The sequence below is a fragment of the Trichechus manatus genome, unplaced genomic scaffold, assembly GCF_000243295.1.
Source record: "Trichechus manatus latirostris isolate Lorelei unplaced genomic scaffold, TriManLat1.0 scaffold00250, whole genome shotgun sequence".
Lineage (NCBI taxonomy): Eukaryota > Metazoa > Chordata > Mammalia > Sirenia > Trichechidae > Trichechus > Trichechus manatus.
Window position 1 is genome coordinate 1552601 of NW_004444186.1, and position 20682 is coordinate 1573282.

The 20682-nt window shown below is 41.8% G+C and overlaps 2 protein-coding genes across 2 annotated transcripts in view; both read right to left on the minus strand.

Moving 5' to 3' along the window:
* GABPB2 (GA binding protein transcription factor subunit beta 2) overlaps positions 1-15436 on the minus strand; it is a 26299-nt gene extending 10863 nt beyond the window's left edge. Inside the window, exons 1-5 of the mRNA XM_023724533.1 lie at positions 12914-15436; positions 7736-7875; positions 6189-6356; positions 5480-5674; positions 3393-3543 (exon numbers count right to left, since the gene is read on the minus strand). Of these exons, the coding sequence (XP_023580301.1) occupies positions 3393-3543; positions 5480-5674; positions 6189-6356; positions 7736-7843 (622 nt within the window). The 5' untranslated portion in view covers positions 7844-7875; positions 12914-15436. The remainder of the gene's footprint in view (positions 1-3392; positions 3544-5479; positions 5675-6188; positions 6357-7735; positions 7876-12913) is intronic.
* Positions 15437-15565: 129 nt separating this feature from the next.
* Positions 15566-20616, minus strand: MLLT11 (MLLT11 transcription factor 7 cofactor). Its single transcript, XM_004389560.2, has 2 exons — positions 19907-20616; positions 15566-16066 (listed from the first exon to the last, which is right to left on the minus strand). The coding sequence occupies exon 2, from the start codon at positions 16058-16060 to the stop codon at positions 15788-15790; it is 273 nt and encodes a 90-aa protein (XP_004389617.1). The 5' UTR covers positions 16061-16066; positions 19907-20616; the 3' UTR covers positions 15566-15787.
* Positions 20617-20682: the final 66 nt, after the last annotated feature.

Consider the following 20682-nt stretch of genomic DNA (forward strand, 5'->3'; position numbering starts at 1 on the left):
TTCACAATGTTGAGTCTTCCTATCTATGAGCAAGGTATGTTTTTCCACTTATGCAGGTCTCTTTTGGTTTCTTGCAGTAGTGTCTTGTAGTTTTCATTGTGTAGGTCTTTTATGTCTCTGGTTAGATTTATTCCTAAGTATTTTATCTTCTTAAGGGCTACTGTAAATGGTATTGATTTGGTGACTTCCTCTTCGAAGTTCTCTTTGTTGGTGTGGAGAAATTCAACTGATTTTTGTATGTTTATCTTGTATCCTGATACTTTGCTGAAATCTATTAGTTCCAGTAGTTTTTTGTGGATTCTTTGGGGTTTTCAGTGTATAAGATCATATCATCTCAAACAGAAAAACTTTTACTTCTTCCCTACCAATTTGGATGCCCTTTATTTCTTTTTCTAGCCTAATTGCTCTGGCTAGGACCTCCAGCACAATGCTGAATAAAAGTGGTGATAAAGGGCATCCTTGTAAAACAAACATCTGACTAACTGACGTTGGATATGAACTGCACTTAAGTGTTCCTTTTGATTTACGCGTAAATTTGACTTAAAGACAGACTTAGGAACAGAACTTGTTCATAATTCAGGGACTGCCTGTATGTCCTCATGTAGGTTGGAATATGGTTTTTTTAAGTTTATAAATCACTAACAAAAAAAAAAAAGGCTGTTATAATTAAAGTTCAAGCAGGCTAAGCATCAGGTAGGCCACGCAGCTAAAGGGGACCGGGTGGTCAAACTGCTTCGTGACAAAGGCATTACATGCCTTTTAGCATATGACGATTCCAACCTAAGGGTGCTTCCTCTTTGATTCAAACACGATAACTCAATCAACTTCCCCTCAATAGCAAAATGAAGAAAGAATGTTTGTGAAAAATCAGGTTTAGTATTCTGACATACACAGTGGACAGTGGAAACTGGTAAGAGACAATGCAAGTTATCTCTTTAGACTTATCTCAGTGAATTTAAAAAAATAAAGTACATCTGTTGTTTAATAATGTTTACTGCTTCCTTGTCCTTAATATAAGATCCAACATAAAATACAGTAAAGCATATGTGGATGCTGTTGTTTTTGGAAGGGAGGCGGCAAGACTCTGTGACCCATTTGGAATGTGGCTTATAAAAATAAACTCTTCAGACCAAGATTTACGAGGGTGTGCTAAGGCAGGCCAGACAATCTCAATAATTTAGTGAAAACCAGACCCAGAGAAGCTAAGTAACTTGCAGGTCATACAGCTAGTAAGTGTCAGAGTCCAGACTGGAAACTAATTCATCTGATTCTAAAGTGTGTGCTTTTTATGAACCAATACAAAGCTATTTATATTCAACTTTGGAGTGCATCTTATAATTGTGCAGAAACAGGAAATTCATCTTCTCAACTGTGTTCTGCCCTGATTAATGTTTAAATTAGTCTGCCTTCCCCAATGGCCACAGTTTGATGGTGGCACTTATGATGACTGATATCCTTAGTCACAAATGGAAAACTGAAAGCAAACTTTGCAACCTGGATTTTGGTATCAAAAATATCCACCAAAACGATAATAATAGGATACGTTCAGTTAATTCTTAAAGATATTCTTTGATAACAGGAAACAAGAAGCCCACCCACCATTCAGGAAAACAAAATTCTTTAACCCAGTTTAATAACAACCTGAATCTGTCCTCTATCTTTCATCTGTACTGATTTAGCATCAGGTAGGCCAGAACTGCTTCATAATTAAGATGACACTGGGAGGTCAGCTGTTTGTGATGGTGTAGCAATTTCAATTTGCAGTTGCCGACATAGCAGAGGAGAGAAAGAAGAACAGGTCTGCCAAAAGCAACATGACAAGCATGACACTGGCCCACGGGAACCAAGGCAAAAGCATCTCTAAGCTGAATGTGGTCTCCTTGGCTTCCCATTCCAGATGAGGTTTGGAGAATCTCGGCAGTTACACTAAGACCAACGCTAGCAGGATCGCAGCAGTTACACTAAGACCAACTCTAGCTCTTTGCACATTCGTGAACCTTCGATGGTAAGTTACTTGTTCTAATCAGTCTGGCTTAACCCACTTCAAATCCACGAGGTTGTGAATGATCTGATTATATGCATATTTAAGCTAACATTTTTTTAAAACATCCAGTTGAAGCAAACTGGTTGATTTTTAAATGATTGTTGATGGCCTAAAAAAATGAAAACCACTACTGCCCCCTGGTGGTCATGACAGTCACTCTTCACTGAGAAGGTATATTTTCAGTTAACAATAGGTATTAGAGAAGCCCTGCTGGCACAGTGGTTAATTGCTCAGCTGCTAACCAAACGACTCCTGGTTTAAACTTACTAGTCGCTCCGTGGGAGAAAGATGTGGCAGTCTGTTTCCATAAAGATTTACAGCCTTGGAAACCCTGTGGGGCAATTCTACTCTGTCCTATAGGGTCACTATGAGTCGGAAGCAACCTGATGGCAATGGGTTTTTTTTTTTTAATTTTATTTTTATTGAAGCCCTGCTGTGAAATAGGCTCTGAAATACAAACTCTCAAAGTCTCACAACATCCTTATAAAATAGGTATTATTACGTCCAAATTTTACAAATAAGTAAACAAGGCTTGGAGAAATAAGTAGTTTTCCCGAGGTCAAGCCCATCCATAAAGCAGTACTTGAACCAGTTCTACACATATTGTAGATATGTTCCTTCTTCTTTACCACACTGCCTCTCAAAAGACTACCTCATTCAAGATCCTTCCTTTGATATTATACAAACGTAACTAGGAATACAGGTGGTTCTGTTTAAATGAACGTCAGAAACAGTCAATGGGAAAAATTATTTAAATGAAGATACAACTTCCTCCGTCGTAAAACAAGTATTTGTAAAAAGAGATGCTGAAAACAAACTCATTTGCTCCTTTTTAGATAGAAGCTTTTGTTAAAAACACATGGGCCTCAAAAATCAACACCAAGTGCTTTTCCCTGTTATTTTGTTTTTAAATATGCCCTCATGCAAACCAAGACTCTTTATTCAAATAATTACATGTATCTCTGTTATATCACCTCTCCACTTACGTGTAGTTTGTTTTATTTGCTACTGCTTTAGGCTATGAATATCTCACTATGTCCTCAGCAGTACCATACTGAGACATCCTTGTATTTTCTTTTCGGGGGTCGGGCATAACACTGTAGAATATTTAACTTTTCTCAGAGTTAGTATCCATGTATAATCTGTGTCTGATCTTCCCTCAGTTTAAGTAAAATTTCTCCCCAGAAAGAATAAATGTATTAAGTTTAAGATCTATCATAAATGTTCTTGTGGGGAATATTTTAATAAAGGGGTGATGGGTTATCAGAGAGATTCTCCATCCATCTTACGGGAACACCTGAGGTTCTGTTCATGTTTAAGTCTAGATGCCACATTATCAGAACATTACCTGAGGTTGTTTTGGTGCTGGCTGAAGAAACAAGGCTGGCGAGGTTCACGACTTCTCCCGAGGTGAAGATGAAGGGAGCAGCCACAGTCACAGGGTTAGTCGTGGGGTTGGCTCTCTCGGGATTGGCATTCACCTGACTCTGCATTGCTTCCTACCAAGCAGAGCAGCATATTTCAAAGTCAGGACACTTATTAGCCTTGGCTATACAGTAACTACACAGCCCCCTCCACCCCCAACCCCTGACAGTGCTCTATCAAGCAGAACTAGCTCTGGCACACAAAGTCCCAGGGAGCTCAGCGTTCTCATTAAGGCTGTTTCTGTTTTCAGACCAGGACAACAGAGATGTTAGGTTGTTTTCCCAAGCTTGTTACTACTTTAGAAAAGCAAAGATGTATTATTGGCGAAAACTTCTAGACAACTCACTCAACCTCTCTAGGTCTTGATATTTTTTCATTTGAAAAATGAGGGGGTCAGCCTCAATAGTCTAGAAAATAATTTCCAGCACTTTCTATGATCCAATTATCTACTAGTCAACTTGCTGGCAGGGGATCCCTTATTCCCTGCAGAGAACAATATTCTCCAGAGTTTCATCCAACTACTTGTTCCATTCTGCCATTGCAGAAATTCCTAGGAGAATATAAAACAAGCAAATAATGAGTGCCAGATTTTAAAGTCTAGTTCCATATGCCGCATTCTGCTTCCAGGATACTTGCTCAGTTTCTGAGAAAAAATGCTCATGTTTATTTTTTTAGTTTCAGAAGCACTTTTCTACAGACGTGACCACTACTAAAAAAGTCCAGTTATGAAAGAGACTCTAAACAAGGAATTGAAAGCTGAAGAGGACAACCAGTCTGCAGAGAACCATCTGTCAGGAAAGACCGACAAAACCTGGAAATGCAACAGACATGGGCATCTATTTTTCCTATACAGTTATCCCCTTGCTAAGAACTTTAGTAGAAATAGATTATCCATTCTCCAGTTGCTGTTAAATTCTTCCTTGAATCTGCCCTTTTATCTACTGTCACATCCTTAGTTCAAGCCCTCAGTGGATCCTGCCTGGCCTAATGAGAGTAACTAAATAGTTCTTCAGCCTCTCTCCTCTCTCCAGCCTGTGTGCCACACTCCAACCATCATCTTTATAAAACAAATCAACTCATATCAGTCATCCTCTATCTAAAAGCTCCTATTGGATTCTCGCTGCTTATAAAAGTCTCAACTCCTTAGCATGCCATACAACACCGCTACTTCAGAGCCCAGCCTAACTCTCAAGCCTTAGCTTCTGCTATTCCCAAACGCCACTTCCTTTGCCGGTTCTCAAGTCACAGGACTACTCTTTCCTGAACATTTCATGTTCTTTCACACCTCTGTGTCTTTGATTTAATCTTCTCCTAGCCTAGAATATCATTTTCTCACTTCTCTGCCTATTTCTCCTTCAAGACTCAGTTCAAATTTTACGTATAATTAAAGCTCCCTCCTCTGTGTTCATGTAACACTTGCTAGATGTGTTTATCACGTAGTTTTATAATGCTTTATTTCCTGTCTTCTACCTCCGCAATGCTGTAAACACCCCAATAGCAGGGCCATGTCTTATGGTCTTTGGAGTCCCCATCCTAATGTTCCCAACCAAGAACAGTGCCTGGTATACAGGTGCCTGCTTAAGAGGTTAATGAGCGAATAATTACCACAGCTGGCTAATTCTGAATTCTGAAATGCTTACTCATGAACCAATACACTTTAGAGCTATGTGCTATCGCCTATCAGCTGATGTACACTCAAAACACACAGAGTGGCTTTTGATATTATCTCAAGTTAAGCCTAATTAGAAAGGGAAATGAGAAATTTTCACAGGGAGGAAAAACTAATAAATAAAGCCAAATAAATGTTATTTTTGGACTGGCCACACATTGTTCTTCAATCACCTGGAAAAATTCAGGGCTCTAACAAATTTTTTTTAAAGATTCTAATGGCACTGAGTCACAAGGCTGAAACATACCAGAAGTACTACTTTGGTAATTTTGATTCAGCTCCTACAAAAAACCCTTAACTTCAACTGAGGTATACTGTGGGGAGTATAAAAAGAACCGTACCTGGAGAATGACCAGTATCTCAGCATTGTTTTTTTCCAAGGCTATGTCCAAGGCAGATTTATCAAATTTGCTGAAAGCATGGACATCAGCTCCGTACTTGATAAGCAGCTCTACAACATCTCGATGATGATGCTCTGTGGCCCAGTGCAAAGCTGTCATCTTTAGCATGTCCTTGGCATTCACATCTGCACCGTTCTGTCCCAGAAAAAGTAATTTTTCCAACAGATACTGGTTATAGCAACACAGGTGCAAGATCCCATCACCAAATACAGATGACTTCCATCATGATTACACATATTCACATTTAGATCACGTTTAAGGAATATCAAAGAGAAAATGTTTCTCAAATTCTCCTGAACACTGACAGACATAATGATTTCCATGAGTGGGTCTTCTAAGGACATCGCTGGGAAATTATGACAGACGGGCAAGGAAGGGGAAAAGAATGTATTTGTGTTGCATGTATTAACAGAAAGCTGAGGGCCTGATAAAACGAGCATAAGTGCAGAGAACTCCTGCACAAAGGGAAGGAAAAAAAATCAATAAAGTCTGTTTACCCTTAAAAATGAGAAAACAAACTCCTCGTAGCTGTGCTGACTCTTGAAAGAGGTGCAGCTCAACGCTATAAAGTGTCCTAACTGAATCCTTCCAGCCCAGGTTCCTACCACTGTTCAAGGCAGAAAGCAGGGAGGTGGATGTCTGGCTTTACCCTGACGAGCAGCTCCACGATGTGTGCGTGTCCATCGGCTGCGGCCATGTGCAAAGGCGTTCTGTCCACTTTGGTCCGGGCATCCCTGCTAACGCCAGCTCGCAGGAGCACTTCTGCTGTGGAATAATGGCCATACTGGGCTGCAAGGTGGAGGGGTGATGTTCCGAGCTGTGGGGAAATAACCACTCATTGAACAGCCACTGTGTGGAGAGCCCTGGCTCATTACTGGAGAGACACAAACAGACAGGAGATGAATCCTACTGCTCCCGTCTTTGGGGAGAGAATCCGATTGGGCAGATAGGACTGAAAAAATTATTAAATTAAAAAACTGACAATACACTAATGGGAAAATAAATATGTCACCAGTTAAATAAGTGCTAAGTATAAGACATTTAAGTCTGGTGGATTTATCAGGTAAGATTCCCTAAAGGATATTTTAAGCAGGGCTTAGAAAAAGGTAAACAAATGGATGCATAAGAGCACTCAGAGTCAGGGGTAAAGGGAAGGGAGAGGCAAGTTCAAAACCATTCTTAGAAAAGACTAGAAAGTTACACGTGGAATTTGGGGTACAAATTTCATTGGCTGGAATTGAAGTCTGTTGCTACAGTAAAGCAAAGCAAACAAGACTAATGGGATGAAAAAGCAGTAAAAATGTCGCAATGGCATGTCAACAGCAATAAACAAGTCTATGCAATCTCAAGGCGGATCTTGTAAGAATCATCTATCAGCATCCAGTTGGCCAGAGATCCATTCCTTTCTTTGGGTTCCGCTCTTTTTTTTTTTTAAACCTATTTAGTTTATTCTTTGTTTTTCATACATTCAGCCTCTCTGCCTGACTGGATTCATCCACATTGCTCTTTTCAGGTCTATTTATAGAAATGCCGATCTCATGTGTCTTCTCTTTCTCCTTTTTCTGAGGGCTAAGAACCTGCTGGAGAACGTTCTCTCCTCAAATTGTGAAAATCAGGCAATGCTTACAAAATCTATGAGCGCTGAGAAAGCCCGTGCTATAACCTGGACCTCAGTCTTCTGAAACTCTCTGTTCTCCAAGCTGGCTATCTAGGCTCATGAAATTACACCTTGCTCTTTAATGTTTGTTAAGAGTGGTAAAGGAAACAAAATGGCTAGACTATTCCTTATTAACCGAGACATATTAGAGAAAAAGCCCAGAATTTATTAGTTTAGAAATATACTCTTATTACACTGATTTTGTTGAATTTCTAGCTGATTACAGAAGCCTATATAACACAAGTGCACTTCGGGGAGAATGAAACCTTTAGAAAATACTCTAAAAAGTATTACAGAAAACCATGAGCACAAAATACCTTACAATCACCACCTATATATCCACAGGAGATTCTTTCAATTTGAAAAAAACTAAAAGAAAAAGAAAACTACATATTCAGATGAGACAAAACAAAACTCTTCTAGGGGAATGAGGCAGAAAGAGAGTGAAGAAAAATCAGTGAAGTCTGTTTAGCCTCTAGGAAAAAGGTCGACAAAATTACACATTGGGAATAATTAAGAGACCTTTCCACTAAGCTTACCCAGTCTGTAGTGAATGGGGCGCCATTTGCCATCAACGTTCTCACTTCATCATCTTGGCCTTTTCTCGCTGCTTCTAGTAACCTCTTCCCCAAGTCCACCAAAGACATCTTTATGCATAGGAACAAGCGTTTTCAGGAAGCTATAACCCAAACACAAGGAAGGCTGCCTATAAAATGATTTTAGATTTCTTGTACTTGAACGTATATATGATGCTCCTCAAGCTGACAGGCTGGTAGGTTACTTCCTTTCTACCTCATCTAACACAGAAAATCAGATATTTGGGAAAGTTTCAAGTTCTAACCAATAGTTCTCTCATTTTCAACCTTCAGAAAAATACTTAGGAAACATGTAATATACTCTCAAAACAATTCTAATTCCACCTTTTTAATCTTAGGAATCAATAAAACAGCATTTCATCCCTTTGAAATGACCGTGGGTCGCAAGGGTTAAGAGCTACAGCTGCTAATCAAAATGTCAACAGCTAATCAAAAGGTCGACAGTTCAAATCCACCACCCACTCCTTGGAAACGCTATGGGGCAATTCTACTCTGTCTTACAGGGTCGCTATGAGTTGGAATCAACTCAATGGCAAGGTTTTTTTTTTTTTTTTTAAAGGAACATTATTTTAAGGAACACAGTACAAAGTAATAAAACATGTACTCTGATCATGCAGAACAGAATTTCAAATTTTCGTGAAATCCAGACTTTCTGGAGTCACGGAGGCTGGATGAACCTCGAAAACTATTGCCCTGAGATAATCTTGAAACCTTAAACCAAAAATATCCCAAGTCTTCTTAAAACCAAACAATAGTTTACCTTAACTAGTAAAGAAATGTCTGCCTTGAGCATTGTGCTCTTTTAAGAACTATCTGTATGGGATCAAACTGACAACAGTAGTCGAAAGATTAGATAGGAACCTTAGAGGGGAGTGAGTTTATGAATGGGGGAGGAACAACTCAAAAAAGGTGAGAATGGTTACACAACTTGAAGAATGTAATCAATGTCACTGAACTGTACATGTAGAAATTGCTGAACTGGTACATGTTCTGCTGCATATATTCTCAGCAACAACAACAACAAAATGCACCCTGATCTTTAGGCAAAAAGCAAGAAGGATGCCCAGCTGTAAAATGGCTGCTTGATGGAAATTTGGGAGCCTCTATTAGCAACTGGAGTGCCGGTGGCATAGGGTTAAGAGCTCGCCCGTTAACTAAAAGGTCAGTAGTTCAAATCCAGCAGGTCCTCCTTGGAAAACCTATGGGGCAGTTCTACTCTGTCCTGTATGGTCACTATGAGTCGGAACTAACTTGATGGCAACGGATTTAGTTTTTTTTAATTAGCAACTGCTCTTTCTGGAGGTTAGTAGATCTTCGGATGGCACAGTGAAACAGGACACATCAAGGTTTCTAAATCAACTGCATTTGTTAACCTTGTTTTTATGTTCTGACTACGGTGTAAAGACGTAATAATGCTCAAAGTTTAAGGAGAGCAAAGAAACCCTTGCTGCTCAAACACGGATCTGCCTAAGCCAGCAGTTCACAAACTATGGTTTATGGACCCCTGGTGGTTCCTGATACCCTTTCAAGGGTTCACAAAAACAAAACTATTTTTGTTACTATATTAAGGCATTATTTACTTTTTCAATATGTTAACTTTTGCACTGATGGTGTAAATCCAACAGTGGGTATAATTGCTGGTGCCTTAGTACAACTCAGACTACTGCCAGGCATTGTATTCTTCACTGCCAGGTACTCTCAGGAGGGAAAAAGCCAGTTCCACTTAAGAATGTCCTTGATGAAGCAGTAAACATTATTAATGTTATTAAACTCAACCCTTGAGTACAGGTCTTCATAATTTCTGTGTAACAAATCAGAAATATGCATAAAGCACTTCTGCTTCATTTACTTAACGTGAAATATGACGGTTTTCTTGAGGAAAAACACTGTGATTTAAGTTGTAAACTGAAGTAAATGCTTTTTTCCATGGAACACCATTTTTACATGAGCGAATGATGAACAGACAAACCAAGGATATTGAGGCTTGGGTATTTGGCAAATATTTTCCTTAACACGAACAAAGTGAGCCTGTCACTTCGAGGAAAACAACTGACATTATTTATTGCCAGTTACCAACTATAATTTGAGCTTTCAAGCAAATATCAGAATTCTGGAAAACCTGTACCCACCACTGTGAACTTGATAGCTTACTATTACTTAAAGATTTTTCTGATGAAATTAGTGGTGGTATCAATGAACGTGATTTTTTCATATTGTATAATAAAATGAATCAACGTTGGGAAGATCTGCATAATTTGGTGAACCAATATTTTCCAAATGACCAGTGTACAATGTTACAAAATCATGCATGGATAAAAAGATTCATTCAAAGTGAAAGACAGACCAATGGGCAAGGTAACAGAGTACAAAAAGCTCACTGGTATGGTTTTGGATTTCTCAATGCACCGAACTTTTAAAAAATTACCACTTGTTGAGGTTTTATGTAGCATCAAAGTACCCACAATTATCTGAAAAAGCTATTGAAATGTTCCTCTCTTTTCCAAGAACATATAACAGATTGAATGCAGAAGATATAAGAATCCAGCTGTCTAAAGAGGTTTGCAAAAATATAAAACAATGCTATTCTCCTATTTTTTTAATTTGCAAGATAGTTTTCATAAAAATTATTTATGTTAACATGTAATGGGTTTATTATTTTTAATTAATAAACATTTAAAAATTCCTAAAACAGTAAATATCAATTGATATAATACACTAGAGTCCTCAATAATTTTTAACTGTGTAAAGGAGTACTGAAACCAGAAAATCTGAGAACCACTGGCTTCAGCAAAACGTTCTGCCACTTTATGATTTAATTTTCCTATCTACAGCATAGAGTTCCGTGCTCAAGCTGCTATCCAGGAGGTCACCAGGAGAGTTTGTTCAAAATGAATATATCTGAGGATCCAGTCCAGGCTCTATTAGTATGTTCAAGGGCAAAGTGTGAACTTTTTTAGCGTGAACTCCTATACTCCTACCCAAGCATCAATCAGTTTTTCGACCTCAAGAAAATGCTAGGGAAAAAATAATAGCAAAACCTTCTTTTAGAACACTGATACTTCATATTTCTCCATGGTTATCTTCATTTTAAAATATCAAATCTGCTTTTCAATTTAATTATCTTATTACTAATAGTTAAAAACAGGAACAAATTTTAAGGTGGTTAATTAGTCAGAAATGACTCCTTCACATTTTCTCAAAATGCATTATATATAAAACGTATATCATCAAGACTTAAAAACCTCTACACTGACTGATCACAAAAGGAAAGAATATTCTATACAAAGATGCTAAAAAATGCGGGCACAAGGCTGGACTTATCTATCCTAACAATGAAATTTCAACTCTAGTCCCTACCACAAAAAAATATTCAGTTGGAGGCTGAGGTATATGTTTGACAAATTCGGTTTGCCTCATGTTGCTGATACTTCTAGAAAACAAGACACTTGAAATCAGTTGATTTTATCCCAGGCAACTGGTCTCTTCAGCACCTGAACTCTTGTAAAATATTTCTGAGCAATCCATTTTTTCCACTATCATCTGCCTTCATACATATTTTTATCACTTTTCTTTAATCATATTTGTGAGTAGTGTACTAGTACCACTCAATGGCAATCAACTCAAGTTTGTCATCCCATTCTTTAAATAGGCCACAAAAAGTCTCATTTCCTAGTGTACAAAGACACAGTTAAACTTTGGAATTAGAATGTAAATAAGGTGTAATATTCACTGCCTTATATAAAAAAGGTTTCCTACAAATGCGTTCTTCAAGGCTCTTTTCTCCCCCTACCCTGTTATTTTTCTTTCTTTTGAGTTAACCTGAAGCATCCATCGCAAGTAAAGGTAAAAGGTACATTTTAAGTAACAGCACTTTTGGTGACTGTACCATTCTCCCAGCATCCTATGTCAATGCTGGCCACCAGACAAGAGATGGAGCCTAAGAGACTAGAGCACAGTCTAGGCACTTCCGGGCTCCCTCATTACCAAGAAGGAAGGGCAAACATTCTCCCTCAGGTTAGGTACCTCCATTTTCCCTGTGTATCAGATGAGGAAACACTGATTTTACTTGCCTCGCAGGGTTTTAGAGATGAATGATAAAAGAACACAAAGCACCCACTCCTCCTCCCACACACACACACACACACACACACAAGAACTTTCGATGTGTGTTTTAATAATTTATGAAGTGCTTGAGCTCTTGACAACAAAGTACTCTATTAAAAAGGAGTGATTACTTTTGTTTCTATTAAGAATTTGGGTGGGGCAGTTCTCCATCATTGTTATCAAAGGATGTATGAAAAAAATGCTTCAAGAACACCTCATGATACGACAGAATTATGGTCCCAAATGGACAAAATGTTGTCAAACTGTTGAAGGTAAGCCATGGAAAAATCTTTTTCCACAGGCGTTTAAAAAAAAAAAAAAGAGAGAGACCCTTGAGCGCAGTCCTTCTGGGAAGGAATGCGATGGTCTCTGCAGGGTACCGCCGGCTCCAGGAAATTTGTGGTTATAGCAAAAAGCTAACGGGAAAGAGAACTGAAGAATTTATGGTCTGACAATCAATTTTGTTTTATCTTTTTGCACTGCACACGACCCCACTGGGCCGCCAGCTGGACAAACTGTGCGAAAGTCGCGGCGGGGCCCTTACCGCTCTTGCGCGGATTACTCGGCTCACTAAGGTTATCATTGGGGTCAGAGAAGTGGATTCCCGCTTCCCCCCCATCATAAACCCTCCAGTTCCTCACACCCGTCTCCCGTCTTTCAGAAAGAAGGGAGCCAGTTTGGGGGAAGACGCCAAGGTCTCCCTCAGCTTCGGGGACAGCCCCCCGCCCGGCTCCGCGCCGCCCCCTAGTGGTCACCTCTGTGGCCCGGGCTCCCCTTGGTCCAGCTCCCCAGCCCCAAGTCTCACACCCACCCCCTCCTTCACCTCTTCCCAGTCCCCTCCCCTTCCTTCCGAAAGCATCCCCTTCCTCTCTCTTCCCATCCCCCGGCAGCCCCCGCTCGGTTCAGTCTGCACCCAGAAGTCCAGGGCTACTCTCCGAAGGGGGGAGACCTCCCATGGCGCTCTGCCTTCCAGCCCTGACGCCCCCCGCATCCCAGGCATCTCTTCTTCCCCCTCACCTCCTCGTCCGGGACGCTGCCGGCTGCGCTTCCACCGAGCCCGCCAGTTTGGTCCTGTTTCCTTCTCTAGTTAAGACTCCTTGTCAGTGACGGTTACTTTTTGGCCTTTTCATATATGCATATTTTGGGGGCCTTTAACCCCCCCTCGTGGAGAAATGGAGGCAACAAAATGGCGGACCCGGAAGTGAAGGCGCAGCGAGGGCGAAATCTGACGGAGGAATGCGTGGAGGGAAAATGATTAGAAAACCCACGTTTCCTTCCGAAGAGATGGGTGATACACCTCCGAGGCTCATTTCGTATGTACTGAAGGCCTTTTGAGGTGAAAAAGTGTGTATCCGAGAGATCCTATCAGGACTACTTAGCGAGGCGGAGGATTATTTGATTACGTGTCGTATAGTTCCGGCAGGGGCGGCCCGATGGTTTGTTTTGGCGCCCGGGGCTCGGAGACCTCTGAGGGGGGATCAGATTCTGCACGGGTCTTGGAGTTAGCAGCCTCTCTCTTGGCTGGTTCTCCGGGCCGCCGGTTTTAGAGTTGACGGGAACACTTGCTGCCGTATCCCAGCCTTGCCCGAAGTTTGGATCGTTTCACATGAATTGGGTTCTGGTGCCTGACACATATTTCTAGGCTGAATAGAAGGATCTCGGAGCCAAGTTGTCAGGGCGAACAGTGAAATAAATAACTGGATCACTTTTTCAGGGGGATCTGGAAAGGGATGAAAGATGTGGCAGTCTGCTTCCGTAAAGATTGCAGCCTAGGAAACCCTATTGCGCAGTTGTACCCTGGCCAATGGGGTCGCTTTGAGTCGGAATTCGACTCACCGACGAAGGGTTTGGTTTTTCTTTTTGGAAAAGGAAGAAGCCTCCAGTTTGCAAATCCAATGGCCGTGATAGAAGGACTGCGCTGGTCCTAACACAGCCAGAGTCGTCTGTTCAAAAATCCATAAAAATAGAAAAGGACATATCACTGAACCTTCCTAGCGCCGTTCTTCATTTTGTTTTGTCATTGATGGTGGCCCTTTTAAGTCCTAGGAGGAAGATTTACATGGCTCTCCCTTCTCTGAACTTGTCTAGGTCTGGCTAGGCTAATTTTTACTTATGGCATACTGCCAAGATTATCCATATTGGTATTTGTTGTTGATTTTCTGAAGTCTCTGCATGGCGACCCCATGTGTGCATGAGTAGAACTGCTCTTTCAGAAGCAGATCGCCAGGCCTTACTTTCGAGGCACCTTGGGGGGTGGTTTGAACAGTCAGCCTTTTCGTTAGTACTCCAGTTTTCCAACCTAGAAATTCTCTTGGTATTTACTTCCCTTTTTAACAACTGAGGGTAGGACTCTTGATTCATTCCTATTTACATCTTTTTATATTGTCTGATCAATGCTTTTCATATAGCAGGCACACAAATTTTCTAAGCTAGGTTCAAATAGTTTTTTTAGAGTGAGGTCAGTTATACATAAGCAAATAACATTTGAGTGAATTTATTTTCTTAGGGCACCTAGATTGAGGTCATGATGAGCAGATTTAGAACCACAGGTGCCTCCTGAGACATCTAGGAGAATTATTACCTGAAATATAACGCTAGTAGTCAGTAGGCAACCAGATGGGCCCTAATAGAGTGGTTGGTTGTGGGTTTCTCCTAACTACCTTGCTAATTTTAAGTTGATTTCATCCTTATTACCTACCTGTTCAACCTGAAGTTCACTAATTTTACAAAGAAAAGCTATTCAAATCATTCTCCCTCAAAGTAGATTAGAAAGATAAAATAAGCTGAATGTGAAAGCAACGCTAATTTCTGAGATCTATAATTCTTCCCTGTGAAGAGAGAGAAAACTAGAATTCAGTCCTGGGATTGAATGCCTTTATTAAATAAATGAGTAAATGGCAGCACAAATCTGCAGCAATAACTTTGGAAAGGATGGGGACAAGGTGTAGGGTCAGAATGTGAGTGTTCATTTCATGGTCTCAAGGTGGCTGAAGAACTGTGCCCAAGGCCCATTGATCAGTATTATACACTGTAAATACAATACGAGGGCAAGACTAAAATACTAAACACCAAACCCTATGCCTTTTAAAAGGTTGAGTCAAAACCTTACAAGTTATCGTAATCATCAGCAAGACTGCATCATAAGATTTGAAATCTAATTTTCCTCAGCTAGATTCTTCAACCCACAGTTTAGAACAAAGTTGTAAAATGAATAGGCTTGAAGAAACACATTTTTGAAAAAGGGAGCACTTAGCTGTTTCTGAAATGATTCAATGCTTTCCTCTATTTTCCTTTTCCATGATGTATTAATTCCTCCTATCTTACGTCTTTATCTAACCCCAATTTATCTGAGGAAAAGAGAGTATTATAAGAACGTCTAGGATCAAAAAAGCAAGAGTCTTTTACCACCTTAGTCTTTTAAAAATCCTACTGTTTTGTAGCAGATAATCCCAAATTAAAACTCCTGAGGCTTTCATCAACCCTTGAAGAAATATTTGGTTACTGGAACAGGAAATCAGGAAGGTTTCAGCAATTTCTTCGGCTGATTAAAATGGAGTAAAAATCAGTCCTCCATTTTGTCCTACTGTACTGCTCTTTGATGCCCCCATCAGGCCTGCTGTCCAGAGTTAATATCTGAGGGGAAAAGGGGGAATCCCTGTGACCCAATACTCCATTGCTTCAATCCTTTACTTTGTGGCTTGAGGGCTTTTGAGAGAAATGGAGAAGGAAGATAAATAGATAAATAAATAAATACAACTCTGACAGATTCATCAGCACCACCTGAACACAAGGGCGGGGAGAGAGCAAGATTAAAAGGAGAAAGGTGTGGAAAGGAAGGAGCTGGAAGGGAAGACGATAAGGGCAAGGTGGTGGCAGAGACGAGTCTTGGCCTTAGAGCAAGTCCAACTCAAAGGAGTGGATGCTGGCAATGGGAGCTCTCCAGAAGTTGAAGGTGCTATACTCAAGGAGGGCATCGCCTTCAGGGGTTTTCTCCTGCTCTGCTCTGGTTGCTTGTCCCGTCATTTTGCCATCACTGTTGCTCTTGATCTTGTAGGTGGCTGTATCTGACAGACCCAGGCCTTCCAGCTCCGACAGATCCGGTTCTGGGATGGGCATCCTCCAGAAAAGAAAGGAGCTGTACTGGCTACTCACAGGGTCCCTCATAGCTTCCTAGAAAGAAACCACTTGTCAGTTTTCACACTATAGCAACCTCCTTGTGGCCCATGGCCTTTCCTTGCTTACAAACTCCACACCCCCATTTACCTCTGCCGATGATCCAAGTTCCCAAGGACAAACTTCAGGAACCCTTCCTCCATTACCATTTCCTACTCTATTTGTAACTTTTCCCATCTTGGAATGACTCATTTATTGCCTACTGCATCTAGTTGATCTTGGGTCTGGTTTTCAAGGCCTTCCAAAATCTGACCCCATTCCTCCTAGTAGTATACATCCTCTACTACAGTTATGTTCATTCCTGCCTTGCTTACCTCTCTCCACTCTCCATCTTAAACGACTATTCTAGTTTCAAGGCTCTGTGTAAGTCCCTAGAGGAGTCTTTCCTATTATATTTACAAATATTTGACTTCTTCCTGCCTTGGTCATGGTACCTCTGAAAAGGTTTTCCATGACATTTGTTTTCTGTTTTCCTTCTTAACTCTACTATAAACTGACCTCTTTGTGGATGACATCCTTAAACGTTCCCAGCTCCATCTACCCTATTTCCTCCAGCATCCCCTCAACACTCCCGTAGAAGTTTACCTGACTATATCTATTTGGGGTTACAGGTCACTATTATGTGTCTTGTGTAGGCGATGGTCTTATCTCCTTCAACAGACTGGGAATTTCTCCAAGGGTAAATACAAGTCTACTTTTCTCTGTACCTTCTCCAGAAGTGCTGAGCTCTGCACACCAAAGACTCAAAGCTGCTCACTAATTTTCCCTCACTATTTAATACAATGAACACCTTGCATCTATAGTCCACAGGTATGCCTTAACAGATTATTTCTCTCTAGCCTACTGCTCCTTCAAAGTAAAACCCAGGTTCTGAAAGAATTTTCCTGTGCTGTAATAGGATCCCTTTTCTCAGATCCCAATGCCAGAATACACCTGATAGTAGAGAGCAAATGGATTGGAAATTCCAGGTAATACAAGCAAGATTTAGAGTGAAAGGGGAAGATCTCTTAACAGAATCAGCTACTTTTTCATGCTTCAGTGATTAATTCTATCACCTTTTCTGCTCAGCTCACCCACACCCTGATGTTATATGGCTCTTGTATCTCCCTATGGCCTCCTCCCTGCTGCTTACTAGCCAAGGGAAGGAGCATTAGTTGAAATGTTCCCAAAGGAGCAGAAAGAACATTGCCCTGTCTCCAAAAATAAAATCTCAAGTTTCAAAGTGCCTCCTTTCAACACGCACCATTGGCTCTCACAAGGAGTGTGACTCCTAACTATTGATCTTACACAGGTGCCCAAAACGCCCCCATATAATGGGAAATGTCATTACGAAACAGCAAAGGAAAACCTTAGCATAGAACAGGGCTATGTGTGAGTGTGGGGGCTTCAAGGAGTGGTGAGTGGGTAGACGAGGATGTTTTTAATATTAAAAGTGATTTCTAAGTTGCTCTTTTTCTTCTTAGGCAGGCTCAAGCTCCAAAACCAACCTCGGGAACTGAACATTACTCAGCAGATTAGCTGCTTAGAAGGAGGGTGATGCAGGGAAGACTAGAGCAGGGTGGGGAGCATGTTGGAAAGGTGATGTCATCATCCTACAATAGTCAGCTCTGATCATCTCCAGTCATTAGCAGAGACATGTGCATTGACAGACACAGAAAATGGCTGTAGCTATTAACCAACCAGCCTCTGCTTGGGTTCAGGACTCTAGAGATCCCAAGAAGCCAGCCCTAGGAGTCAATAGTGTTACTGACTTCTGCCCACAGGGATTTTTTTCTTATAATATTACCCGTATTTTCTTAGCTAGCTGGCTTCTTTTACATCCCCTCTCTTACAGTTCCCCTCCAGGGTGAGCTTAGCACAGGGTGTGCTAGGCACATAACAGGCTTTAAAAAAATAGAATCATGGGGGGAAAAAACCTACAGAATTTTAAAAGTAGAAGGCACCTTAGAAATTATCTAGTGGTTTGTGAAAGCTTTCAGCCAGTTTGGATAGACTCATGTCTCGTAATTCCCAATCTGGTCCGTTTTCAATGTACTGTACACAGGTATGGCCCCAACAGTCCCTGACTGTGCCTGAAGAGCTTATCTTGCAATTAAAAAAGCTAAAGGGAATATTTACAAAATGCCGAAGTCCTAAAATCTCTAGTTATACCACTGACCTAGCGACATGTACAGAGAGTAGCAAATGCATTCTGGAAAGACACTCATACAAGCAGATGCGGCATTTAAAATCAAGTCAGGAACATAAGACTACACCATTAAAAAAAAACTGCTGTCGAGTCAATTCCAACTCATAGCGATCCTACAGGACAGAGGGTTTCCAAACAGCAGCTGGTGGATTCAAACTGCTGACCTTTTGTTTGGCTGCCGAGCTTTTAACCTCTGCACCACCAAGACTCCTGACTATACCTTAAGACCGCAAACCAAACCCGTTGCTGTCATGAGTCAATTCCAACTCACAGCGACCCTACAGAACAGGACAGAACTGTCCCATAGGGTTTCCAAGGAGTGGCTGGTGGATTCCAACTGCCGACCCCAGCTCTTCAGCCACTGTGCCACCAGAGCTCCGAGTACACCTTAGGGAAGCTACAATTCCCTTTACATTAGTAATGAAATTCTGACTTAACGTGATGTGCTTTTAATTTCCAAGCACCCCGAATTTTGCAAAAGGTCTTTTCTCAGCTAGCTTTCCCTCCCCTCTCTCTCTCCCCAAATGTCCTCCACGCATACCTCATGGTGGTACGGGCACTACTTTATATCATTTACTTATCTTAAAGGGCTTGGACAGTACCTTTTATCACAATACATTCTCACTATCCTTCATTTTAAATTATCTAGATATTTTAGATAAAGATAACTTGTAAATATCCCTCTCTATATTCTTAGATACATGAGAGAATATAGAGATTGAAAAGACACGCCCTCTCTGAGCCGCACAGACATACTTGAGTACCCTTTGTCCTGACCCTCTGCGGGCCTTCCTAGACATCCAGGGCCTACCCAACAGGGCCTTGCTGTGTCACGCTGCCATGGTGCTGGGGAGGGGCGGAGGGGCGAGGGATGCTACAGGGGAATGGAAGCTCTCTGGGGTCTCATCAGAGGTGCCTCACCCTGAGCTTGGCTTTTCCTATTAGCTATGACTTTCCCCCACCTATTTCATTGAGCTGCAAATAAACATTTCTCTTCCAGAATCTGTCCCCATACCTAGCTCCCATGGCTATCCTGATTGCAATATGGGATCCGGCAGCTTTCCGACACAGAGGGCCTCACCCTTCCTACCACAAGCTGCCTCCTCCTTTGGAGCAAAGGTTTGAGATGGGGAGGAGACCACTCAAAGGGAGGTCAGGATTACTCTAAATATTATACCACACTCCTCCCTCCCCAAATTCCCTCCTACAGAGACAAGTTTGGGGGTGAGGGTAGAAACATCAATGACACATTAAGAGAAAGGAACAATTGGAAATATAGAGAAGTAGAGGCTAGAGTGATACAGTAGGAATAAAGATTTGTCAAAAACCTGGTAGGTCAAATCGTAAGAGCTTGAAAAGGAAAATATAAATAATTAGACTGACGATTACACTACAGAGGACAATGAATTACAGAAAAATAGATCCTTGAAATAAGGAGGTAGGTGCTGAGAGAGAACCACATGTAAATGGTTAGAAATACCTATGTAAAAGACAGCAAGCAAGGTGGAGAAACTACCCATTGTTCAGAGCGCCCCCTTCTCTGGAACTGTCCCCCAACCTCATCATTTGGGGTTCTCAACCTAACCGCAGGAAGCTATTCTTAAATCTTTGCAAAACCCCCCCCTTCCCCATCCTTCAGTTTAGTTCACCTGTTATCAAGGAATTACTAGCGTGTTCCAAAGGTGGAGGAAGTGCCTCTGGGGCTCCGGGATCTGCTCTGGGCTGGAGAAAAAGGAGGCTGGTGGGGCTCTGATGGCTTTGTCTTCTGCCTCTCGCTCCTCAACGACTGAGGCAGTGTGCTCAGCTCCCCCTGCAATGCAGCCCCTCCTAAGAAGGGCGGAAGGACTCCCGCCCCCACCTCCTCCCAGCCTGACTCGCCGGTTTCCAGCGAAAGGTTCCAGAACGCCTGAGGGAGGGAGAGGATGAAGCCATCTCCTTAGGGCTCTTGGTCTGGACGATTAAATTATTCCCGATCTCTTCCAGCACCTCATACTGACGCGCGTGCAATGAATGAGCAATTGTCTTTTGCTTTAATCTTATGCGTATGGATTAAGAGATCTTAACTCTGCAGACAATGCAAAGGGCAGTGTCCTTTTCTTCCCCAATTTAAGGATTTCAGATTATGAGGTGTTTTTGAGAATCACAACAACTCCTCACCGGTCCCCCTAATCTCCACGCCTCCCTTCTCACCCTCACACGTAGGTAAATAAAACTAGCCCCTTTCCCTTTTGCGTCGAGCACGAGAAGACTGGGGTGTGTGCGCATCTCGGCGCTCGGGTGGGTCTGGGGGGTTTGGGGCTCCGCTTCGTTTAGCCCCGCAGTGCCCGGTGCGCGAGGGGAGCGTGCGATGCCGGGCGCCCAGCGGCGGAGCCGGGCCCTCAGGGAGGGGTCCACGTCCTCGGGCTCGCCGTCGGGGGCGGCGGCC